At 40.1% G+C, this 27,500-nt stretch overlaps 1 protein-coding gene across 1 annotated transcript in view; it reads right to left on the bottom strand.

The window, feature by feature from the left end:
• Positions 1-27,500, bottom strand: part of LOC123507304 (otoferlin-like) — a 162,523-nt gene that overhangs the window by 35,874 nt on the left and 99,149 nt on the right. Inside the window, 6 exon segments of the mRNA XM_045260056.1 lie at positions 4,949-4,963; positions 9,453-9,609; positions 12,579-12,663; positions 16,197-16,259; positions 22,781-22,912; positions 26,904-26,961. Coding sequence (XP_045115991.1) covers positions 4,949-4,963; positions 9,453-9,609; positions 12,579-12,663; positions 16,197-16,259; positions 22,781-22,912; positions 26,904-26,961 — 510 coding nt within the window.

Here is a 27,500-nt window from a genome sequence, read left to right as displayed (position 1 = left end):
AAATAAGGAAAGGAAAGAGAGAGGAAGGATATAAAAAAAGAAGACATGGAAAGTAAAATAAACTGGAGGAAAGGAAAGAGGAAAGAAGAGGAAACATGAAGAAAGAGGGAAGGAAAATGAATAGATGGAGAGAAAAAAAAGAAAGGGGAAAGAAAAATGAAGGGATAGAAAGGTAATGTAAGAGAGAAGGAACATGACAGGAATGGAAGGAAAGGGGGAAGAGAAAACGAAAACTGGCTGAAAAGAAATGCACGTTTTCTTCGCAAAAGCACAAAATGGAAATCCGGAAAAAAATGCCTTTTAAAAATATTGAAAGCCAGGCAAATAAAGAGTAAAGCAAGGAATGAGGGAAAATTAATAAAAAAAATGTCTTTATTATGGTCATTCTTTTAGGGAAAATATTGTCGTGTTCAAAATTCCCAAAATACACGAACATGAATTAATAAATGAATAAATTAAATCAATAATCACTCGTTAAAAAAAAAAGAAAGAAAAAAATGGCTGAAAAAATAAGTAAACGAGAGAGAGAGAGAGAGAGAGAGAGAGAGAGAGAGAGAGAGAGAGAGAGAGAGAAAGGAAAGGAAAAATACATTTGGTCACGTGTTGTGGTGTGAGTGACTGAGTGGAGGGAGAGTGTGATGCCACCGAGCAAATGAAAGTGAAGGAGAACCATGGAGAGAGCGGCGGGTGAGAGGGGAGGTATGGAGAGAGAGAGAGAGAGAGAGAGAGAGAGAGAGAGAGAGAGAGAGAGAGAGAGAGAGAGAGAGAGAGAGAGAGAGAAAGAAATGAAAGCGAGAGTAAACGACTGAAAGGGCGTGCGTCGAAAGAGAGAGAGAGAGAGAGAGAGAGAGAGAGAGAGAGAGAGAGAGAGAGAGAGAGAGAGAGAGAGAGAGAGAGAGAGAGACGTCAGATGCAGGCTGGAACACTACGCACACTATCTATGGACACTCTTTCCCTGACAACAAAAGAACCTAAAGAACAAAAAGGAACAGCCTCGGATCCTTCCTACCGAAAAATGAAAAAGAAAACCAAAGCAGTAAATTTTTTGGTAGATAATTTTCTATATCTATCATAAAAAAATCTAACTTTCCTAGCTTAGAAATTGAAGTCCTAGGATGTAACAGTAGTAATAGTAGTAGTAGTAGTAGTAGTAGTAGTAGTAGTAGTAGTAGTAGTAGTAGTAGTAGTAAAAACTCCCTTGGCGATCAGTGGCGAGGCATGAATCACAACATTGGCATTGACTGGAAACTTTTTAATTTAATTTTGATGTAAACCAATAATCTCTTAATCATCAGCTGTCACACTAATTAAGAGTTTGGATAAAAACAATCGTCAAAAGAATATAAACTTATTTGCATATCTACCAACAATTAGAAAGCAATAATTTAAGGATTTTGTTGGAGATTCAGTCAACTATTGGGTACACTCTTTATAATACAGGAAACAGAGATACATGAAACATTAGTACAACACACATTTATATTACAACACATGTCTGCATCCTCACATCGTGCCACATGTCTGAGTATTAAATTAAACATTGTGATGAAGGGACGGTTCTGAGGGAGGCAGATATTCGTCCAGCTGAGCATCGAGGCGCAGACTGTGTTGTGATGCTTAATTGATTCCTACCTTTGTGTGCGGAAATCTTATTATTGGTAGGCATACAAAAAATTCCCTATTGCTTATGACGATTGTGTAGTGACTAATCTAAACTATCAAAACGGCACACGACAAAAAAAAAAAAAAAAAAAAAGTAGTGGTGCTGGTAACAATGAAATAGAGCACAGCTTCCAGCCAATTAGGATCCCAGATTGGGCAGTGTTACCATATGTGGCTGGCCACACTACCTCGTAGACACAGAGCACGTGTAGGAGTACTGCAGCAGCAGCAGCAGCAGCACCGCCACCACCACCACCACCACCACCACCACCAGCAGAAGAAGAAGAAGAAGAAGAAGAAGAAGAAAGAAGACGGACTGGAAAAAAGATAAGGAAAAAGACGAAAAGAAGAACAAGAACAAAAACAAAAACAAGAATAAGAGGAAGAAGAAGATAAATGAAATGTACTAGTATAAATCAGAACACTCTACTAATCTGTCTCTCTACTACAGTACTCTAAGAGCCAATGAAAACTGAACAAGAAAACACAACCTGGCAACCCCGAGTGATAACAGTGCTGATGCTTGTCACTGCAGACCCAAGAGACACTGCAGGGTGACCAGTGTGCTGAGGAGTGCTGGACGTACTTCTAGTGTGCTGAGTTCAGTGTCTACAGTGCTGAGTGAACTAGTGAAAATACATAATACTGCTTTTTTTTACTTTACATTTTCAAATTATTTTATATTTAGTGGTGTTTGTATTTAATTCCTTCATTTGATTTCTAACTTATGTTGTCGTATCACTTGTGTCAATCTTTCTCCTTTAATAATCAGATTCATTTCCATTTTTGCTCTTCTTTCCTCGCGTGCTCAAATTTGAGTGCTAAATACTTCTAATTGATCCAAACGTCACTACAACACTTTAAACGCTTCTCACGAGACGGAAAAGTACGATAACAGGCACGCAATATGCTGGCAATACAGCCCAAGCTTTGCGGGTGTCAGTCGGCAAGACTCCACAGTCCATGCAGCGCACAGATCCATGCAAGTTTTGAGGGATTTGTTCCCAGAGAAGCTGCTTTCCTGTCAAGGCGATGTAGGGTGGCCAGCGCGTTCGCCATGTCCAGCTTCATGCGATTTCTTCTTGTGAGATTATCAACATTTCAAAAGCTTACATTAATCGACATCAAGGGCTAGAAGCGCTCAAGGATACAGTTCGCAAAGAAATTGCGGATATTCTCAGGAGACGACTAAAGTGAGAAGCAAGCCTTCAGAAATCGCCTTGAACTTTGCACCGCTAGTGACGCCCACGGCCTTCACGATGTCATTTACAAAACACGCTAAAAATCACTGCATTACATACCTTTTAATCGCAGTATGTCTTTTTACAGTTTTATCTTATTTTCTCACAATGAACGTTCAAAATGAGTTATATTTTTGGTTCCCTGTACAATGATAATAATACTCAGAAACAGCACGACAAACTCAACACTTTTCTTCTCCTCAGCTCAAATCTCCACTCGTGGCCGCTGTCTGTACGTAATGAGGCTTTTCTGAACGTGTCTGCCTCCTTTCCTTCTCTTCCTTCATTCCTCGTATCCTCCTCAGTGCAATCTTTCTACCTTCTCATCCTCTTCACACCCCCATCAACAATCTTCACATTTTTATTACTTGTATTCCTTGTATTCTAATTTACTCTATTTACTCCCAATATGCAGTCTTATTTTCCCTCAGTGCAAGTTTTCATGATTACCTTTTGTGTTTGTGTGTTGATTCACTAATATGTACATTTATTATTTCACTTGTCTACTGTAAAACTTTTTCCACATTTATTCGTTACATATGTCGTTATTTTCTGCTTTTATGTAAATTGCCTGCAGTTTTATTTATCTATTTTCTTTTTACTTCAGTTCATTATATCTAAGTTTCTTTCGATGACTTTTTATGCTCCATTTTTATATAAACGCTTTCACATTTATCATTCATCATCAAATAATCCGTATACTCATTTCGTTTTAGTCACTGATATCAAACTCTCTTTCGTATTTACATTCTGCATTTCCAATTTATTTACATGCACTTTATTACGCAAACTTAATTTTTTTCAACATTCATTAACACATATTCATTTATTTACTTTCTTCCAACGACATATCAAACTCATTTTTTTCTACTCGCTTTCTGCATATCCTTACTTTCCCACGTAAATTTTCTATCGCAAACATACATTTCTCCCCATTTACCATTTTTCACATGTACAATCCTTACTCCAACGATATTTTACCCTTTCTCACCGCTCCTCAATCTTTACACGTATAATTCATCCTTCAGTGGCAAATTTCACCCTTTTCCTTCACTCTACACGTTCAGATTTTCGCTCGATTTTTCTGCCACGTACGAGAACGCGTCGCTTTTCTCGAGAGTTTGTTGGGATGCCAGAGGGAAGATAATATAGCGTTGTATGTACAGAGAAGTGGTGTGTGGTGCTTCTGCATAGGCGAGAACGAGTACGAGAGCGAGAGAGAGAGAGAGAGAGAGAGAGAGAGAGAGAGAGAGAGAGAGAGAGAGAGAGAGAGAGAGAGAGAGAGAGAGAAAGTTGGTTAGGAATTGTGGGAGAGTAAATGGATGAAAATAAGGTACAGGAGGAGGAGGAGGAGGAGGAGGAGGAGGAGGAGGAGGAGGAGGAGGAGGAGGAGGAGGAGGAGGCGCAGAAGGAGGAGAAGGAGGAGGAGATGGCCAGGAACACGAGAGGTTGGATGAGAGAGAAATGAAAGAAGAATATTGTGGGAGAGAGAGAAAAATAAAATGATGCAGAGAAGAGAATGAAGAAAGATGGAGAGGGAGAGAGGCACGAACATAAGGAGGAGGAGGAGGAGGAGGAGGAGAAAATCAAGGTACGGAGAGAGAGAGAGAGAGAGAGAGAGAGAGAGAGAGAGAGAGAGAGAGAGAGAGAGAGAGAGAGAGAGAGAGAGAGAGAGAGAGAGAGAGAGAGAGAGAGAGAGAGAGAACGAATAGAAAGAAAGAAGCGAAATGTTAAATAAACAGAAGGGGAAAACGAAGAAGAAACAAAAAAAAGAAAAAGAGAGAGAGAGAGAGAGAGAGAGAGAGAGAGAGAGAGAGAGAGAGAGAGAGAGAGAGAGAGAGAAAGCACGTGACGCATGGACAACAAACAGGGAAGAAACAAGAGGAAGAGGAAGACAAGGAAGAAAACCGGGTAAGTCGTGTAAAGACAGACAAGCAATCATGCACTTTATACACTGCTTCTTCCATGCACTCCACGCCCCCCTCCCCTCCCCCCGACTCGTGAAAGGGGGGGGCAGGAGGGGGGGTGCTCCTGGCTGCCCTTACCCCTCCGGATCGGCGCTGCGGGGGACGGAGGGGGGCGGGGGACAAGGAATGAAAAATAGTAATGTGACTGTAGTTTGTATATCGTCACACACACACACACACACACACACACACACACACACACACACACACACACACACACACACACACTTACATTCTTATAATTAGACAAGTTGAACAGATAATAAAGCAAATAATGAAGCAAGTTATGTACAGACCAAATGAGAATAACCAAGCAACCAGTGAACAGCAGACACCTGGACTCATTAATTACCAGGCGCCCTAACACACACACACACCTGTCCGGATGTCCTCCACCAGGTAAGGAGGTCCTTCACTTTAACTATTATTACAGTAACCCTTCACAAAGACAAATAAACTGTGTGAATTGTAACATGGAATACAACGGTACACATAAGATGCAATAATTACCGGTGCATTAATGGATTCACGTCATATACTGAGTGAGCAAGTGACAGGTAGCAAGTGACACACACGGGATTTGAAGCAAGAGTGTAACGTAACCATCCTTAACACCTTCAGAACCATGACGAGTTTCTATATTTATTCTGATTACTATTTGGTGATTTTATACACCTTCAGAAACTCATGTGTAGGATTAAAATAGTGAGGATTCTGGCCATTAATCTTCTGACCTCAATAGACCCTTCATAATGGCAATAAAATAGTCTAATTGTAAACAAATCTGAAGGTAAAAATATCTCCCAGTATTGAAGCGTAACCTTACTATCAGATGAAGGCTAAACTCAATGAAGTTAACTTACAGAAATGTATAGCATGATAATCTCATTATTATTATTCTTATTATTATTACAATCATTATTATGCGCCAGCCCTCTCCTACGCTCTGCTTGCTTCCCTTGTACTGCGTGTGTATTCCTCCGCGCCTTTGTTTGAGCGGGCCACGCCCGGGTTGCCGCCAGGTATAGGGTCAGAGGGCGAGCAGCCACCACGCAGGGCACACTGCCACGCTGCTGCCTCCACGCCACACAGTATGAGCTTGTCCCTTCAATACGTTTCTGTACTATCACTGAGGGCTTTCCGTAACCACCAGCACAATTATCATTATTACTATTATTATTTCAATAGTTTCTCGGTTCTAAACGTTTCTCTTCTCAAACAAATAAATTTGGAATATCATATTTCCTGAGAAAGAAACGCCTGCGGTGTGAGTGGCATCCTTTGTTTGCAGCCAGGTGCCGCTACCTGTCCTGCTGAACAGTCCCGCGCGTGACTCTCCGTGCAAACACCAACGCTTTACACCTCCACCACACTAACCAGGATGTCAGCGTCGAGTCAACAGGGAGAGTGGAAAAATGAGATAAAACTGATGGACGTGAATGCTACTACACGGATATAACTGTGTTTTATATCAGGACTGCCACGTGTAGGCCTGGTGGGTTCATGCAGCTCCCCTTATCCTGCTCGCCTCTCACACCATCTCTCCTCAGTACAAATCAAGCAGTGTTTAACCCTCAATCAGATCTATTTATCGTGCTTTTCATTCTGGGTAGGTATTGGTGGGTGGATGATAACTAATGTCTCCACTTAAGCCCTTCTCTCCTCAGTACAAGTCGTGTTAAATCCTCAATCAGATCTATCTATGGTGCTTTTCATTCTGGTATTGCTGGGTGGATGATAAGTAATGTCTCCACTTAACCTGTGAAACTCATCTGTCAAGGATTCGCAACAGGTTTTTTTTCATCCATCATGCTTTCCTTCTTAACGGTGAAAAGATGATTTAGTTTTCAAACAAATCATCCTTCAAACAACCTTCAGGAAATAACAGAACAATAACAGGGATTCACCACTGTACCGTTATCATTGTTATCATTATTCCTCTGAAACATACAATAATATCATCTTTTATTGCTAACACGCGTCACTATCGCTATTATTATCATCATTCCTGTTCTGCTACTATCATTATCAGTATGCGTTCTACAGCCGTTTGAAAGCGGTACACCATTATTTATTTCGCATATACGATACTCAACTGAAAAAGAAATGTATGAAAGTCTAATTGAAAACTAAGGAATCTGCACCTTTTGACTAAATTTACGGAGAAATCTCAGGGAAAGCATAAGAGATTGATTCGTTTATTATTCTGAACTTTAATGTTACTCTCTGTTTCGGGGAATTCTGGCATTTACTTTGCGTGCGCGATGAAATTCACGATGCATTGTGAATATTGTGGCGCTGCCGAATTTATGGCGCTTCCCCGAGTTATTTTTAGCCGCGCATTTGTACCTGATCCTCGCGCGGGAAGTGTGGCTACCGGCGATCACGTGACCTTCACACACCGACAAAACAAAAAATCAGTAAATATAAGTAAAATGAAGTAAAATACAGTAAAAAGAAAGAAAGAATCAAACACATATAGTAAAATGAAACTACTAAATTAAGTACAAAAGTAAAGATAAATGAGTGAATAGAAAAAAATATTAATAAGAGAATGAAATAATGAATAAATCCGATAAGAGAAAAATAATAAAGATCCAAAATCGAATATAAATAAAGGGAGTTTCCGAGAAGCTACACTTGTACTGCTGAAGGAAATTCACACCGTTTCCTTGTGCTGCGTCCACTCACTGCTTCTTTACGTGACTCACATTCTGTTGTGCGTCTCGAAAAATATGCATAGAAAAACATGTTCAAAGGAAGCCACACTCACCATTGTTGATAAAAAGGAAAGAAAAATGTTTACTTCTGATCACTGCGTCTTAAGTCAACAGATGTTCCTTTCCGCGCTTTGAGAAATACAGAAAAACATTACACGTTAAATTACGGACATTCCTGAAAAAAAAAAAAAAAAACATATTAAAAGATTCTTCTTATATTAAAAAGAGACCAATATTTTACATGAAAAGTTGATCATTGTTGCCGTATTTTTCTGTCACTTGATCTCTAATGGAATATAAAAATCATTCATGGACGCAGATTAAAAGAGCATAAAAATGTAAAACGAAAAATAGAAACATGAAACGTTTTATCTTTTAATTTTATTTCATATAGTGACGTCCTCTTCGCATCACATGATCCGTATTACTTTCACACCCACAAAGCCACACGCGCACTTACTACCTCAAGAAAAGTGTAAGTAATAATTTATTTCATGAACTATGAATAACCTCAAACCAAGACGTCCCCGCCTGTACTGCCTCGAGCCACGGCGGCACAGCAACTCTCTCAGTGTATCGACAAACTCAACAATACTGAACTAGAGAGTCAAATATGTCTGTGTTTCGGAAGAACGGCAACAAGTACTGATATATTGAACATTACTCATCTGAAAGCTAAACCAATTCTGTGCTTCGGTAGAAAGTTGACGTACATTGATCAATACGGTGTTCATTTGGAAAGGTAACATACACTGAAACACGCGTTCCTTTCCGGTCACGTTCTTGAGGCTACGGTATGTTTATGGTTCCGAAGAAAGAAATTGTGGAGGGATGCGAACCCAGAGCTGGAACATGAGAGCCCAGCGCGTTACCTATTCAGCAACAGATGCACCACAAGCTGTTAGCCATTTCAGTACCATGACACGTTTCCATATTCATTCTGGCTACTATTTGGTGATTTTATACAGTTTCAGAAACTAATGTGGCCGATTATAATAGTGAAGACTCTGGCCATCAATCTTCTGACCTCCATAGACCCTTCCTAATGTCAATATAATGTTTCTAATCACACTCAAACTCAAGGTAAAAATGCGTCCCAGTACTCAAGAGGCTAAGAGATTGTGGGACACCTGTGTTTGCGTCATTACAATATTTTCCCCTAAATAACGTCATGTCTTCTTTCTTTCTACTGATCGACAATAAGGCACGAACTTTTTTCCTTCGTTGCTGAAACTCACACATGTTCTTAGCCAATTACAAAGAAAAAAATAAAGAAAATAAGGTGAATTTGTCCTGATGATCACCTTGAGGCTCGGCGGGTAGCTGGTGGCGGCGTCCCGAGGCACAGCGAGTCTATAAACACCACTGTACTGTCACGTTCTCAGCAAGTCGGATGCACGCGTTCCTTTCATACAATTTTATAAGTACAAAATATTTCCTTTAGCCCAGAGCGTCCCTTCCTCTAGGCACTTGAGAGTTTATGATGACAAATAAGGGTAATAATTTTATCCTGAAGTGTTAGACGGCCATAAAAAACATAATAGAAGGAAGGTAATACCCTACAGGAATGCAACGCGACCTGGGCCAGCGTCTGTATGCAATAAAAAGCCTGTAATAAAAGAATGATTAAAATGATCTTTCGTTTTACTCTTGCGCCAGCTTTTGTTCCTCTCTCTCTCTCTCTCTCTCTCTCTCTCTCTCTCTCTCTCTCTCTCTCTCTCTCTCTCTCTCTCGGCACACCCTCGACCTTTCTCCGTGTTTGTTTCACCTCTAAATTTAATTCACAAACCAACTCTCTCTGCCTCTCTCTCTGCTCTCTCTCTCTCTCTCTCTCTCTCTCTCTCTCTCTCTCTCTCTCTCACCCCTCAATGTCGTCCTCGTCCTTCTCGTTCCTGAGGGGAGGCTTGATAGCGTCTCCCTTGCCCACCACGCAGATGTCACACTTGAGGTACCCCTTCGGCCCTCCTGTCACATCATCAGGGTCCGTCAGTAGCGCCCACTTGTGGTAAAACTGGTGCTCTGGTAGTGGTAGTGGTCGTGGCAAGTGGTGAGGAATGAGGGAGAGTTATAGATGGATTTTAGAAAGTGATAGAGGAAACAGGAAGCGGAAGATGGATTTAAAAGAGGTGAAGGAGGGAAAGGAGTGAAAAATAACATGTAGAAGGTGGAGATGAGATGCAATAAGGAAGAAGGGAATAGATATAGTAGATGTAGGAGGAAGAGGAAGAGTTATAGAGGAGGAGAAAGAAGAAGCAGTACAAAATGAACAGAAGGAAACGAACGAGGGGAGGAGATAAATGTGGAAAGGAAGGGAGAGAAAGACGAAGAGAAACAGGCGACACGAAGAAAAAGAAGGACGAGGGAAGGAAAGGAGGGTAGGAAAGGAGGGCGGGAAGGAGGGAGGGAAGAGAGGGATGCATAAGAATATTAAAATGCAGTTGCGTAAAATATCTAAAACAACAACAACAACAATAATGATGATAATAGTGATTATAATAACAACAACAACAATAATGATGATAATAGTGATGATGATAACAACAACAACAACAACAACAACAATAATAATAATAATAATAATAATAATAATAATAATAATAACAATTATTAATAATAACTGTAATAGCGTTAATACAAGAGAGAGAGAGAGAGAGAGAGAGAGAGAGAGAGAGAGAGAGAGAGAGAGAGAGAGAGAGAGAGAGAGAGAGAGACGTAAACAAGAAAAGATGAGACAAAGAAAAGCTCTCTCACACACACACACACACACACACACACACACACACACACACACACACACACACACACACACACACACACACACACACACACACACACACACACACACACACACACACACACACACACACACACACACACACACACACACACACACACACACACACACAGAGATTGCAGCAGATCAAACAATGAAACACACACCGCCCACACCGCGTAGTGTAGTGGTTAGCACGCTCGACTCACAATCGAGAGGCCCGAATTCGAGTCCCGGAAAGCGGCGAGGCAAATGGGCAAGCCTCTTAATGTGTGGGGTGTGTTCACCTAACAGTAAATAGGTACGGGATGTAACTCGAGGGGTTGTGGCCTCGCTTTCCCGGTGTATGGAGTGTGTTGTGGTCTCAGTCCTACCTGAAGATCGGTCTATGAGCTCTGAGCTCGCTCCGTAGTGGGGAAGACTGGCTGGGTGACCAGGAGGCAACCGAGATGAATTACACACACACACACACACACACACACACACACACACACACACACACACACACACACACACACACACACACACAGGAAAAGGGACAGAAAGACGTCATGAAATAAAAACTGCCACACGTAATCACGAAACCAAACACTGTGAAAAGTGGCTGAGTTTTGCTGACATGGCCTGACCCACTTACTTAGAAGTAGTAGTAGTAGTAGTAGTAGTAGTAGTAGTAGTAGTAGTAGTAGTAGTAGTAGTAGTAGTAGTAGTAGTAGTAGTAGTAGTAGTAGTAGTAGTAGTAGTAGTAGTAGTAGTAGTAGTAGTAGTAGTAGTAGTAGTAATAATAATAATAATAATAATAATAATAATAATAATAATAATAATAATAATAATAATATCCGTAATGTACTAACTGTTCTAAGTTCATACACATTATAAAAAGATAAAGAACGAGTTAATTACATAAACTTTCTTTCCTCCTCCTCCTCCTCCTTGCCTTTCTTCCTCTTCTCATTCCTCTTTTACTGCCTCTATTTCTCCGTACAAGTAATAAAAAGATGCACAAGAGACCGCCATAACGAGGAGGCCCTGCAGAGAGCATGAAGGCAAAGCAACGCGTGCATTCCTGGAAGAGGCATGACCGGAGAGTGACACGTGACAAAGGCCCCTGAGGAAGGATGAGGGATGACAGTGGGCCCGGGAGAAGGATGAGGGTGACAGGCGAGTGAGTGTGGGGCCCTGGGGGAGCATGACTTACCAGGCTGGGACCAGACAGTAGCCACATCCAACTTGAAGCTCCCGAGAACCTTATTGGATCTGAGGATGTTGCGACTCTGCAAGACCTGTGTCCGTGCCGGGGTGAGGGAAGGGGAGAGGGGATAGTGTCAGAAGCGTGGCAACAGTGCGTGACGTAACATTATACAAGGTTAGTGTTAGTGTTAGTGACGTCATTCAGTGCCCGTGCAGTGTCCATTCCCCACTCCGTGATGGCTGTGTGAATGGAAAACGTGGTGCACTCTCTGGAAGGTAAGTTTGTGTTAGCTCCCCCTTAGAAGAAAATGGTCATTTTTCAGTTTTCCTATAACTAAAGATGCAATAGAAAAAAAACAATGTACAGGCTTATTATGGCATTTGGTATTACGTAACCTTCCTATACAAGTACGGTTACAAATCTCCAATATGACTGGCGCACGAGGACGCCTGGGACTCTGTGATTGATGGACACTTCAGAATAGGGTGCCAGTTGAACGATAACCATTAACACCTTTAGTACCATGACGAGTTTTCATATTTATTCTGTCTACTATTTAGTAATTCTATGTAACTTCAGAAACTTATGTAGGGACCAAAATAGTGAAGACTGTTGCCATTGACCTTCTGACCTCCACTAACCCTTTGTAATGTCAATAAAATCGTCTAAGCACACCAAAAACTGATGGTTAAAATGTGCCCCAGTATTGAAGGGTTAACCATCCACTCCACCAAAACGATATTACAACAAAACTTGTATTGAGAAAGAGAAGTTTAGATACCCAATGAGCATGTACATATATTCTATTTTCCTGTATCGATGGTTATGGAAAGCTGCACATTGACCAAATAGATAAAAGAAGAAAAAGAATTACAAGGATTATATCACACCTCATTAAAAAGACGGAAAATATAAAAAGCGAACACCAGAGAAAAAAGAGCTCATGTGAACAATCCTGTGAAAGAAAACTTGAGTGACAGAAAATGAGACGAGGGAGGAAGTGCACGAGAGAAAATGGAATACCAGGGGCGCGGAAGAGAGTGGCCACGTCCATCTTGAAGGTCCCAATCACCTCGCCCTTATAGAAGAAGGTCTTGGAGTGAAGCACCTGAAGCACACAACACCTGGGGGTCAACCTTCCCACACCACACACACACCTCACACACTTCATATAAAACGCACGTCCCAAACACAAGTAGGTCTATTTTTTTTTTTTTTTTATCTATTCCCTTTGTCTTAACCCCTTCAGTACCATGACGCATTTCCATATTCATCCTTCTTACTATATGATGATTCTATACAGCTTCAGAAATTTATATGAGGGATTAAAATAGTAAAGACTGTGGCAACTAATCTTCTGACCTCCACAAAAACTCAAGGTAAAAATGCGTCCCAGTACTGAAGGGTTTACGTGAATTTACCTCCAAACTCACACACCTGCGACTAGGCGGAATCCTACACATCTTTCACACACCAGTTCACTTCCTTCTTTACACCTGCAACACATCATTTCTACCCACAATACAGTGATTTTGTCTTCACTGCACCTAACACATCAACCTCTTATAGCCAGCACACCTGTCAAATTCCCTCCAACACACCTACCTCTGTAGCTCCAAAGACTTTACCTCCAACGCACATGTGGAGGAATGATTTTCTCTCCCACACACCTGTCTTTACCTCCAGATTACCCGTGGAGGAAACATTTGACTTATAACATACTATTGGAGAGAAACTTTTAAATCTAATGCGTAAATGGAGAGAAAAAATTCTATCTTCAAAATAAAGATAAGAGAAATGTTTACCTCCAACATATGGAGAAAAAATACCTCCAAAATGCAGATAAGGGAAGAGAAAAATTTACCTCCAACACGCAGATGGAGAGAACATTTACCCCCAAGACACAGATGGAGGGAAAAATTTTACCTCCAAGAAACAGAGGGAGGAAAAATGACCTCCCAAACAGTTGTGAAGGAAAAAAATGACCTCCACCCACAAGACAACATAGTGGAGGAAAATATTAACTTCCAGTCTGGCTGCGGAGGAAATAAATATATCTTCCCTCCAGTGACAGACAATTTTTTCCTCCGCGACACGTGTGGAGGGAAAGAGGAAAAAATGCCTCCACTACACAGTCAGCACACGTGTGGAGGCTAAATTTTCCCTCCAGTTCACGTGTGGAGAGAAACTTTTACCCACTGTCTGTGTGGAGGAAAAAAATGAAGGAAAATTTGTGTGTGGTGTATAAGATGAAGGAACAGAGAGAGAGAGAGAGAGAGAGAGAGAGAGAGAGAGAGAGAGAGAGAGAGAGAGAGAGAGAGAGAGAGAGAGAGTCTAGACAACGTACATTACTGGGAACAAAAAAAAATCAACACTAACAAAATCCATTACAGAAGAAAGAGGAAGAAAAGGAGGAGGAGGAGGAGGAGGAGGAGGAGGAGGAGGAGGAGGAGGAGGAGGAGGAGGACGAGGAGGAGGAGGAAGAATACAAAGGAAAGAACAGACAGCAACAGCACTACTGGACCTAACAAGGCTGCCTGTGTGCCTATTCTACTACTGCTGCTTCTGCGAGTTAGAGGCTGAAGGACACCAGGGCTCAAGGAAGGAAAAGAGTACAGGGAGAGAAAAAGTCAAAGAAGTCATACGAAAAGTTGAAAGAAAAACGCTCTCTAATATAGTAACTAAGAAATAAATAATGTGAAGTACGTTATTTGAGTGGTTGCTGGGAGGTGATTGTCCAACCTTTGTTTAAAAGTTTTTATTGTATTACTACATATTTCATATCAGAGAGAGAGAGAGAGAGAGAGAGAGAGAGAGAGAGAGAGAGAGAGAGAGAGATAGATAAAACCGGAAGTGTATTGTATTTTTGTCAAGGCGTACATGTTTCTGGGGAGAGGAGGAGGAGGAGGAGGAGGAGGAGGAGGAGGAGGAGGAGGAGGAGGAGGAGGAGGAATACTTTAAAGAGGAGGGTCTGAGGATATTTAGCTTCGGAAGGAGGCGTGGCAGAGAGAGAGAGAGAGAGAGAGAGAGAGAGAGAGAGAGAGAGAGAGAGAGAGAGAGAGAGAGAGAGAGAGAGAGAGAGAGAGAGAGAGAGAGAGAGAGAGAGAGAGAGAGAGAGAGAACGGGGGTCCATCTAATAACAATATAATAATAATAATAATAATAATAATAATAATAATAATAATAATAATAATAATAATAATAGGACACAGAAATGTTAATAATGTTACAAGAATTTCGTAATCCAACTAGAAGATAAAAAAAAAGCAAGGGGAGGTTATTGAACGTGTGTGTGTGTGTGTGTGTGTGTGTGTGTGTGTGTGTGTGTGTGTGTGTGTGTGTGTGTGTGTGTGTGTGTGTAAGTGGAAAGATTTGCAACACAGACTATCCTTTCAATACTTTACCTGCGCCATCTTCAACTCAGGTGCGTCTCTCTCTCTCTCTCTCTCTCTCTCTCTCTCTCTCTCTCTCTCTCTCTCTCTCTCTCTCTCTCATTTCCTTCTCTACCCTTCCTTCCTTCCTGTCTCAACTTCCTCTCTTCCTTGCTAATTTCCCTGTTTACCTTAATTTTTTCCTCCTCTCCTCTCTCTCTCTCTCTCTCTCTCTCTCTCTCTCTCTCTCTCTCTCTCTCTCTCTCCTTCATGTTTGTCCTTTAATGGCTCTCTCTTGTCTCTCTTTCACAAGTTTTCATTGTCTCTCTCTCTTCTCTCTTCTTCCTTGTCCTCTTTCCTCTTTCCATGCTAATCTTTCTCTCATTATTTCTTATTCTTTTCTTTCTTCCCTTTCATTTATTTCTATTGTCTTTTTCTCTCTTACTATTTCCCCCTTTTCTTTTTGGTTATCTATTTTCTTTCTTTCTCTTTTCTATCTATTTCACATTTCTTCTTCTCTTCCTTTTTCTTTCAGCTAATTCATCTCTCCTTTAGTTATTCTTCCTTTTATTTTCCTTCTCTTCTCCTTTCATGTTATTTCAGTTACGTATCTCTCATCTACCCCATCATTCTCCCTCCCCTTCTCTCTTCTTTTCTCCCAGTTATCTCTCCCCTCTTCATCCTCCCCTCCTTCATTCACTTACTCCATACTCTTGTTTTTCTTAACCAATTATCCCTTCCTCTCAGCCTCCTTCCCTCTCTTCCTTCTCTTCTTTCTATCTCAGTTCTCTTTCTCTTATTCCTATTTTTCCTCTCCTTCCATTGTTTTCTCTCTCTTCCCTTTTCAATCAAACTTTTCCATCTATATCCTCTCTTTTCATTTTCTTTCTCTCACTTTATTTTCTCTTATTCCTATTCTTACTTCTTCCTCACTCATCACCTGTTCATTTATCCTTTTCTTTATTTAAATAAGTTCCTGTTTTTTCCCTCCTTTAACCGTCTTTCTCTCCGTTTTCTCTTCGTTTTCTTATTTCTCTTCCTCTTATTCTTATCTTTTTCCTTTTCCTCACTCATTCATTCACTATCATCTTAAACAATAACCTTTTCCTCTCCCTTTTCTTTCATTTATCTTTCCTACTGCTAATACTTCCCCTCTCTCTCACTCACTTACCATTCCCGTCATCATCTTTCCCTTAACCAATTATCCATTTTTTTCTCCCTTCCAGCCTCCTCACCCTTCCCTCCTTCCTTCCCTCCCCAAGACACGTACCGTCAGGGTGATGATCTTGTCAAACAGCATTGCAGGAGCCATGTGGAAGTCGAATACAAAATACTGAAAGGAGAAAGAAAGACATTGGTGATTCATCGACACACGTAAGCTGGACTGGTGTTGGGACGGTGTAATATAAGAAGGGGTTAGAACAGTAGAGGTATGTTACTAATAGAGAAGATGGTGATGATAAAGAGGAAGAATGATTAGTAGATGTGGTGGTGGTGGTGGTGTAGAAGTAGTAGTAGTAGTAGTAGTAGTAGTAGTAGTAGGAGTAGGAGTAGGAACAGTAGTGGAAGTAGTAGTAGTAGTAGTAGTAGTAATAAACTTAATAGTAGTAGTAGTAGTTGTAGTAGTAGACATTATTATTATCATTATTATTATTACTGTTATTATCATTATTACTACTATTATTGTCATTAGTAGTAGTAGTAGTAGTAGTAGTAGTAGTAGTAGTAGTAGTAGTAGTAGCAACAATATCATTATAACCATTATTGATTTACTGTTACTACTACTACTACTACTACTACTACTACTACTACGATGACTATTAATAATACTTCTAACCCCCTACTACTAATAATAATACTTCCATTACACACACACACACACACACAAACACAAACACACACACACACACACACACACACACACACACACACTTAACACTAAAAATCATAAGCTCCATAATTAATCGCTTCACCTGAATAAGCACACAGGTAAATGAGGTGTTATGAGTAATTAATCTCGTCTTTTTAATGCCTCGCAGGTGTGCTCCTATTAATGAGATAGAGTTAGGTGCGTCTCAGTGCCACCTGTGTAATCCTCTCTCTCTCTCTCTCTCTCTCTCTCTCTCTCTCTCTCTCTCTCTCTCTCTCTCTCTGATTGATATTGACATGTTTTCTTCATATATTTCCTAGCAGCGGACCAAACACACACACACACACACACACACACACACACACACACACACACACACACACAGACTGAAGCAAATCAATCATAAAACCAAACAAAATAATACGTTTTTTTTTTTTTCATCTTCATTTGACGGTACACATTTTTTTTCATCTTCATTTGACGGTACACAGTGTTTTTTCTTCATTAAACGGTACACAAATTTTTCATCTTCATTCAACGGTACACAATTTTTTCCCCTATTAATTTCGCCTTTTAAATTACAGCTCAGGAATAACGAGATGCAAATTTTATGGAGATTATATTCCTGGAGACTCCATTGGGAAAAAAATGATTTACTTAATGTTATATAATCTTATTTTTCCCATATATCATTTCCCTTCCTATATTTATTCACTTTCCTAATCACGTGCTTTTTATTTCAGTTTCCTATATTTTTTTCCCTTATGAGTTGCTTCTAATATTAGTTTTATATTTATTATTTTTTCTCTCTCTATTTCTTCCTCTATTTTTTTCTTTTCACTAGTCACGTGTTATGCTCATATTTCCTTTCCAATCTATCTTTCCTTTCCACGTGTTGACTCTCGCTTTACTTTCCTACATAATTTTCCTAGACATATTTTCCTTCCAGTTTAAGTACACTGAATATTTCTTACTACCAAAATTTTGCTTATAATCTTTTTCTTTTATAACTACACAAACTCTTAACCACGCGCTGCTTCTGGCTCTACCCATATTTCTTTTTTTTTTCTTTCTTTCTTTTGATTGAGTCTTACTTCATAAATCAACTTTTGGTGATTGTGTTTAGTAAGGTAGATAATCATGCGTGCTTTGGGGTTTGGGGTCCGAGGGGTCTCCAAGCGCACGGGTTCGAATCCTGTCCACGATCCGAGTGTAGGTTGGGCTTTCTCACTCGGGGCAATGGTTTCCTAGCGGGTGGGTTTTGAGATAGGAGGTACCACAAAAAGTATCCCCTTTAGCCCATAAATTCCCGTGAAAAGTCCACATGGTATAAATAAAAAAATATATATACCAAAACAGATGATCACCATGTGGGCAAAAATACCGGTGTAGATGAAATACCGAAACAGCACCCAACTCTTTTTCCTCGACTTGTTTTCCTTTCAGTTTAATTACGCTGAATAATATTTACTACCAACACGTTGCTTGTAATCTTATACTTCACATATATACTTCACATTTTACACGTACATTTATTTTTCTCTGGTAAACTCTCGAACTCCCTATCTTCTCCTGTATTTCCAACTTCCTATGACTTGATTTCATTTTAAAGGGAGGATTCAAGACATTTATCCCTTAATGATTAACTCTCGAACCTGCAAGGGGACTGGCAACTTAGTGGGGCTTTTAATCGTTATCCAGTTTTCCCTCTTACATTAGAAACACGTATTGCTTCTAATTCCATCCGCATATATTTCTTTATTTGTTTTTAATTGAGTCTTCCTTCATAAATCAACTCTCTTCCTCGCAGTGGTATACAAACATCGTGACTAATTCATCGTGTATTCTCTCCTGCATCTTTCACTGCCTGGCGCACCTGCTGGTCTGGTTGCCTTGGTCTTCTTCACGGTCACTGCTCAAATATTACACTCAAATTTCATCCTTGTAATACGACGAAGAAATAACCGGATTTTTTATTATTTTATTTTATCTATTTATTTATTGGTTTATCGTCTTTTATTTTTATCTTCATGGTGTCTTCAAATATTCGACTCAACTTTTTTTGCTTCTATTATCAAAATCAAGAATATGAATGTATATTTTATTCTTTTCTTTTATTCATTTGTTTCATCTATTTTGAATTTGAAAGTGAAATGAGCGTTAGACATTATCGAAGTCTGACAATGCTTCCTTTTTTCTCTCTTTTTTTAGGTCCTCCTTTCTTTCTTTTATGAGTGGAGAATAATAAAGGTCTTAATTCTTCACTTCTTTCTTTGACTTTCACGCACCATCGTTCACGTATTCATTCTTCATTCATAGCATCCTTCACTCACCATCAATGCCTTTATAGTGTAACATTTCGCGTGTCATATTCATTCACTCATTCATTTATTCATCCCGTTCGTTCACTCCAGAAGTCCTTGCCAGTCTTCCCTTTAATACAACAGCTGCATACATGTTAGTCATTTATACATCCTTATACAACACAGCTACAGTTTTGCCATTGAATAACTTAATTTGTATGCATTCGAATACATTATACATTACTAAATACTTCAAACTCATAATTACTCCTATACCTCTCTCCATTTTAAGCATAATTGCAAAACACAACACTCGAGCTATCACTTTCCTGCCATTATTTCACTCGCATCCACTAATAAATTATACATTCATGCAAAATATTTCAAACTAGTAATTCTTCTTTTATGCTTTCTTACAAAACAGGAAACTCGATTTTTATCCTCCTATGTATAATTTCACTTGCATACATTTCAATATATACGAGAATTCTTCAAACTATCCTTTTCGTTTTTTTTCCATTTCTGATTCCTCCGTCAATATTTCTTTATATCTCTCCATTCTATACATTCTCTCAAAAAACTATATTCAACTTATCATTTTCACTTGTATAATTTAACATACATTTCAGTACACACACAATTCTTCAAACTCTCCTTTTCGTCTTTTCTTCCTTTTCTTATTCGTCCGTTAATATTTTTTTTATATCTCTCCATTCTATATATTATTTCAATAGGAAAATTCGACATATCCTTTTCACTTTCATATTTTAACAAATATTTCAATACATACAAAACACTTCAAACTATCCTTTTTTTTTTTTCTTTCCACTTCTTACTCGTCCGTCAATAATTTTTAAATCTCTCCATTCTATACATTCCTTCAAAAAACTAGTTTCAACGTATCATTTTCATTTTTATAATTCAATATATATTTCAATACATACAAAATACTTCAAACTATCCTTTTCGTCTTTCCTTCCAGTTCTTAACCCCTTCAATGCTGGGACACATTTTTATCTTGTGTTTAATGTACTACATCAAACTATTATTAATTCTTTTTGTACCTTTCCGTTCACTTGTTCCACGTACGTTAATATATATTTTTTAACCTTTGTACTTAAACATTTTCACGAAACACGCTCCCCCATCGATCACTTTCCTTATATAACCTCACATGCATCACAAAACACCCAAGACACACCAACATACCCATTTTCTTTAACTTACGCATCTCAAACTCGAATCCTGTCCACGGTCCGAGTGTAGGTTGGGCTTCCTCACTCGGAGCAACGATTTCCTAGCGGATGGGCTTTGAGATAGGAGGTACCACAAAAAGTACCCCTTTTAGCCCATAAATTCCCGTGAAAAGCCCACATGGTATAAATAAAAACCTCAAGTAACTACCTCTTGCAATATTCCATTCACTCGCATTCTGATAAATCGTACTCAATATTTCAAACTATTCATTCTGTATTTTTCACTTTTAGGTCTGTCAGTGTCTGGAGAGTCTCAGGTGCAGCAAACCCCCTATCATGTGATCTCAGCCATTGTGTCGCAGGTAAAGGTGAGTGTTGTGAAGAGCTGGTGACGTAAGCAGCTCACAATTGGAAACCTGACTCTCTCTCTCTCTCTCTCTCTCTCTCTCTCTCTCTCTCTCTCTCTCTGAAGACCGTTGATTTTTACATGTTTCCCTTCCTTCCTTCCTTCCTTCCTCTCTTCCTCTTCCTCCTCCTCCTCCTCTTCAGTTTTAGCATCTCTTCCTCTTCCTCCTTCATTTTTCTTTCTTCAGTTTCCTTCTCCTTCTCATCCTCTTCCTCTCATCCTTTTCCTCTCGAGTTCTAAACAATTTTTCTATCTTCCTTCTTCTTCCTCTCTCCTCCTCCTCCTCCTCCTCCTCCTCATTAATCCTTCATTACCTTTCTACACCTTCCTCATTTTCCTCATTCTCTTCTCCACATCTTCACATATCTTCCTTTACATGCATTTTCTATTTTCCAGTCGCCTCTCTCTCTCTCTCTCTCTCTCTCTCTCTCTCTCTCTCTCTCTCTCTCTCTCTCTCTCTCTCTCTCTCTCTCTCTCTCTCTCTCTGGCATAATTTCTCGAGTGACTGCTTTTACTCCGCCAATCATTTCTCCAACTTCTTTCTCTCTTTCTCTTTCTTTCCTTCCTTCCTTCCTTCTTTCTTTCTCCTTGTCATTCACTCCCGACTGTTAACTCTCTTCTCTCTCTCCCCTCAGTCAGTCAGTCACTCTATCTCTCTGTCTATCTCTATGTATGTATGTATGTATGTATGATTATACGTATATTCCCAGTTCTAAAAAATCAATGTTAAGTGGCATGAAGGTTGCTCTCTCTCTCTCTCTCTCTCTCTCTCTCTCTCTCTCTCTCTCTCTCTCTCTCTCTCTCTCTCTCTCTCTCTCTCTCCAACTCAATAGCTTCTTCATTAATTCATTTCTTTTGTCTCTTCCATAATAGATTAATTTCTCCTATTCTTCTCTGTACAGCTCTCTCTCTCTCTCTCTCTCTCTGCAGTTTATTATCTCATTAACTTTCTAACTTCACTAACTTCTTTTCTTTCCATCTATATAACTCACAAACGTCTTCTATACCCCTCGATTCACTTTTTCTCGTTTCTTTTACATAGCATGATTTTTTCTTTATTTTCCAGCGGTCTCTAAAGCATGTTAACTATTTATTAGTCTCTACACTTCAGTACCTTCCCTTTAACTCACCTGTCCCACTCCAACAGCCAACCTTATTGTAGTAACCTTTGTTGTACTTCTCTCTATCCATCTATTTCATTTACTTTTTTACTCTCTTCATCTCTATAACAACTTTCTCTTAATTAGTCGTCTGTCCTTATTTTAGTAGCCATTGCTGAACTTCCTCTCTCTATCCATCTATTTCATTTACTCTTTCTCAATTCCTCTCTATTACAACTTTTCCTTCATTACTCGTCTGTCCCACTCCATCTGCATCCTTATTGTAGTAGCCACTCTTGTACTTCATCTATCTATCCATCTGTTTTATTTACTCCTTCTCTCTTCCTCTCTATAAAACCTTCCATTTATTACTCACCTGTCTCCATCCACTAGCTTACCTAATCATAGTACGGACATTTCATGGTTTCCTAAATAGACGAGTACTTCCTCTATCTACCTATCTATCTAATTTATTCCTTCTCTCTTCTTTTTCTCTTTACCTCTACCATTCAGTGTCTTCCCATCAGCTTATCTCTGTGTAGTAAGAACAGTTGGTGGACTCTTTAATAGATATGTACTTCCCCTATCAATCTCATTTATTCATTCTGTTGTGTACTTCCTCTATCTATCAATACCACTTGTTCCTTCTGTCTCCCTCTACAGCCTCCTCTTCATCTCTCATCTGTCCCTCTCCGCCATTCATTCTAATAGGGACAATTGGCGGACTCTTGCTAGACGTGCACTTCGTCTATCTAACCATCTATTTAGTCTATCCTTCTCCCTTCCTCTCTACAACCTTCCCTTTATCACTCATCTACAGTCTCATTACTCATCTGTCCCCATCCATTGTAGTAAGGACAGTTAGTACACTCTTAATAGACGTGCACCTTCTCTATCTAACCATCTATTTAGTCTATTCCTTCTCTTTCCCTCTCTACAAATTTCTCTTTATCAATCATCCGTCTCTCAACAAGCTTACCTCATTGTAGTAGGGGCAGTTAGTAGATTCCTTAACCGACGTATACTTCCTCTGCTCTCCGATCTGCACGCACACCACAGGATCCATGTTGAGCCCAGCCAGCTGCCGCGCCTCTATGATCGTGATGCACACCTGGGAAGGGCGGCGAGAGATTAGGTGAGCGTGGAGGGACGTCACGCTTGGCACTCCCTTGATGAATGGGAAGGATTGCGAGGATGGCAGATGCATTGAATGGAGAGAGGGAGAGAGAAGACTGACGTGTGTGTGTGTGTGTGTGTGTGTGTGTGTGTGTGTGTGTGTGTGTGTGTGTGTGTGTGTGTGTGTGTGTGTGTGTGTGTGTGTGTGTGTGGATGAATTGATAGATATGTAGCTATGAACGGATAGACAGACAGATGGAAAGATGGATGGAAAGACAGACAAAAATGTACAGATGGATAGATAGATAGAAAAATAAAGACATAGATAGATAGAAAGATAAATGGAAAGACAGACAGGCAGACAATCAGACAGGTAGACAATCAGATCAATAGATGGACAGATGAACAAAAACACAAACAAACAAAAAGTAGACAAATATACAGACACGTGGACAAGTAGATAGAAAATGTACTCTCACTCTCACTCTCTCTCTCTCTCTCTCTCTCAATCTTTCAAAACAACCACGGGAAGCAAAGATCAAGATTAAGATCGGGCCTATATTTCTCTCCCCAGTGCGTCGTGGACTGGAATTTCAGTGTGTGATGAGAAGGGAATGGGGAATCATGCATCGCTGGGGCTCCTCGTACCTGAAAGAGGGCGGGACGAGAGCGTGGGAGAGAGGGAGTGGCAGGTGGTAATGCATTGAAAGGAAAATAAGGGCTAAGGAAGAGGAAGAGGAGGACGAGGATGCGAAAGATAACAACGGAAAGAGGAATGGATGGAGGAAGAAGAGGAAGAGGAAGAGGGTGCAGTGAAAGAATCTGGAATGTGGAGGAAGGCTAAGTGGAGGGGGAGGAGGAGGAGGAGGAGGAGGAGAGGGTGTGAAGAGATGAGAAGTGGCCGAAACGAGACTGAATGAGAAAGAGGAAAAGAGAGAGAGAGAGAGAGAGCAAACGATGACGCAAAACCTTCCCCCACCTCTCTCTCTCTCTCTCTCTCTCTCTCTCTCTCTCTCTCTCTCTCTCTCTCTCTCTCTCTGACGCACACTTCCTCCTTTTCTTTATTCATTCACTATTTACTTACAATTTGCTATCCACTTTATCTTCATAGTGAGTGCTCTTATTCACAAACTATTTACTCAGCAAGCATTCATCTGACAGGTAACTTGCAGGTATTAGATAGATACTGCCACAGGTGTTCAGTGGTAATTATTGATCCCAGATAGACAGGTAAAGGAGAGTGGTAACGAGAGGGTAAGTGAAGGGAAGGAAGGAAGGAGAGTGTTGGTAAAGGATGGAAGGCAGGAAGGGAGAAGAGGGAATGAAGGAGGATGAGAGGAATAGAGGAGAGGTAACTGATGGAGAATGAAGGAAAGAAGGAAATAATATACGAAAAGAATATAAACAAAAATAGAAGGAAGGGAGAGAGAGAGAGGAGGGAGAGCAGGATGAGTAAAGGAAGGAAGGGTAATAGAAGTCTGAAGGAAGGAAAGAAATATACGAAGATAAAGAAGGAACGAATTAATTGAAGGAAGGAAAGAAAGAGATGGAGAAAGAAAGAAATATTTAACGGAAGAAAGGAATAAAAGGAATAAGAAGAAAAATAGGTGAAGAAAGAAGGAAGGAATGAAGAGAAGAGAAAATAATTTATAGACTGGATGAATAAAGGAAGGAAGGAAGGAAGGAAGATAAAACAACAAAAATAGAGTAGAAATAAAGAAGAAACAAGGAAGAAGACAAACTCGATGAAAGAAGACGAATATAAAAAATGCAAAATAAAAGGAAAGAAATTAAAATAGAAAACAAAATAAGAAACAGAGATGAAAAACAAAGAAAACGAAGAACCAAAGGAAAGGGAAAAGGGAAATAGACAAGAACAAATGAAGGAACAAAGAAACAAGGCATAAAGGAATGGAATAATGGATGTTTGGAAAGGAGTAAGAAGGAAGGGAAAGAGAAAAGGTGAAGGAGGAAAGGGGAGGACATCTCAAGGGAAGGGAAAAGAAATATGGATGACAGAGGATGCGTGATGCGAGACGAGGAGGAGGAGGAGGAGGAGGAGGAGGAGGAGGAGGAGGAGGAGGAGGAGGAGGAGGAGGAGGAGGAGACAAGAACACGAAAAAAAAGACGAAGAGGAAGAGAATTAGATACTGGAGTAGGAATGGAAAGAGGAGGAGGAGGAGGAGGAGGAGGAGGAGGGAGAGAAAGAAAAGCAAAGAGGAAGAGGAAGAGGAGGAGGAGGAGGAGGAGACAAAATAGTCATTACCTGGAACGATAGAAAACGACAAACGATTTTATTTTGCACGCTACGAAATGGCGAAAGTCAGGAAGTGTTAGATTCCACAGAGGAGGAGGAGGAGGAGGAGGAGGAGGAGGAGGAGGAGGAGGAGGAGAGCAAGGACAAAGAAGAGGATGGAAAATAGGACAAGGACGAAGATAAACGAGAAGAGGTGGTGGTTGAGGAAAAGGAGGGAAGAAGAAGAAGAAGAAGAAGAAGAAGAAGAAGAAGAAGAAGAAGAAGAAGAAGAAGAAGAAGAAGAAGAAGAAGAAGAAGAAGAAGAAGAAGAAGAAGAAGAAGAAGAAGAAGAAGAAGAAGAAGAAGAAGAAGAAGAAGAAGAAGAAGAAGAAGAAGAAGAAGAAGAAGAAGAAGAAGAAGAAGAAGAAGAAGAAGAAGAAGAAGAAGAAGAAGAAGAAGAAGAAGAAGAAGAAGAAGAAGGAGGAGGAGGAGGAGGAGGAGGAGGAGGAGGAGGAGGAGGAGAAGAAGGAGGAGGAGGGACATTAAAGGTGCATCTAAGTCAACAGAAAGTTTAGAAAAATGCATAAAATCAACATTAATTTTCTGGCATTACCTTCTTTACGCCTCTTTCTGCAACGATCCTTTCATTAACTCGTAAAAAATTTAATTAAAAACACAACCTTGAAATTAACACAGAAAAAAAAAATCGTCATATCTTTTTACGCCACGAAACTTATTCTTCAAACTCTTATTATGTGATATTTGGAAGACAGACAGACAGACAGACAGACAGACACGAAGACAGCCCGACAAACACACACACACATCAAAGAAGAAACTGAGTCAAATATTTCGTCATCTCTTTTAATCAACCTCTTATTACTTTTTTCGATAGACAGACAGGACACATAGACAACCCTACACACACACACACACACACACACACACACACACACACACACACACACACACCAACAGACAAAACAGACTCAAATATTTCTCTATATCTTTTTAATCCCACGAAACTTATATTTAAACCACTATTTTGTGATTTTTTTGGTAGACAGACAGACAGGCACATAGACAACCCTACACACACACACACAGACAGACATACACACGCACGCACTGGGGCTTGTTATGTCAATCTCTCTCTTTCAGTCCACGCAAAACTGGCTCCGTTCAAACGCCACAATTTTATATTCCAGAGATGAAGCGAATTTCACGCACGCGACCACGACTAAAGTTACGGAATGGACCAAATCATACACACAGAAAATGAGAAATGTTGGGAAAGGAATGCTAAAAACGCTAAGAAAAGATACACATTTGGTCTCTCTCTCTCTCTCTCTCTCTCTCTCTCTCTCTCTCTCTCTCTCTCTCTCTCTCTCTCTCTCTCTCTCTCTCTCTACCGTTTCCATGTCTTTTTTCGCCTATTTGTGCTTTTTTCCTCTATTTTCCCTTCTCTATCTGTTCACTCCTTTCTCTTTTCTTCCTCTTCTCCATCCCTCCCTCATCTCTCTCTCTCTCTCTCTCTCTCTCTCTCTCTCTGCCCTTTCTGTCCTTTTATAGCCTTTTTGTGTTTTATCCCTTCTTTCCTATCTATCCCCTCCTTTCTCTTTTCTTCCTCTTCTCCACCCCTCCCTCATCAACCTTCCTTCCTCCTCACCCTCGTCTTTCCTCCCTTCACCTTGTTTCTTTCACCCTTCCCTTCTTTGGACCCTCACGAAACTCGGACACGTTAACTCACCTGGAAATCTTGAGCCTTCAATTCTGCAGGTGTAGAAGTGACCGCCTCAGATTTGTGTCTGTGGGAGAGAAAGAGAGGGAGAGGTATTAGTGAAGTGTAAGGGGCAACGACGACTAGAAGAGGAGAGAAAGAGGGAGAGTTGGGTGTTCTTTAATAGTAGAGGAAGGCTAGAAGGAGGAAAAGGAGACAAGGAGGAGAAGGAAGATGGAGAGAAAAGTAAGAAGGATTGAGAGAAAAGAGAGGAGAAAAGAAAAAGAAAAGAAGTGAAGTGGAGGGAAAGACGAGATGAAGAAGATTATTAAAGAAAGAAGGGAATGAGAAGAGGAAGAATAGAGGATTAGGAGAGAAAAACAAAGGGCGAGGAAGAACAGGAGTAAAAGAGAGGTTGAAAATAAGAAAATAGGTTGTGTTCTTAATGGAGAAGGAAGAAGCAGCAAGGAGATGGGAAGGGATGAGGTGAAGAGGAAAGAATTACTGTAGTAGAAAAAATGGCAAGTGAGGAAGAAAAAAAAGATGGAGAGAGAAAGTAAGAGTAGTGATAAAGCGAATGGGAATAGAAAGAGAGAAAGAGAGGGATTGGAAGAGAGGTAATACGAG

The sequence above is a fragment of the Portunus trituberculatus genome, chromosome 22 (genome assembly GCF_017591435.1).
Source record: "Portunus trituberculatus isolate SZX2019 chromosome 22, ASM1759143v1, whole genome shotgun sequence".
Classification (NCBI taxonomy): domain Eukaryota; kingdom Metazoa; phylum Arthropoda; class Malacostraca; order Decapoda; family Portunidae; genus Portunus; species Portunus trituberculatus.
This window is presented reverse-complemented; position numbering and strand designations above follow the sequence as displayed.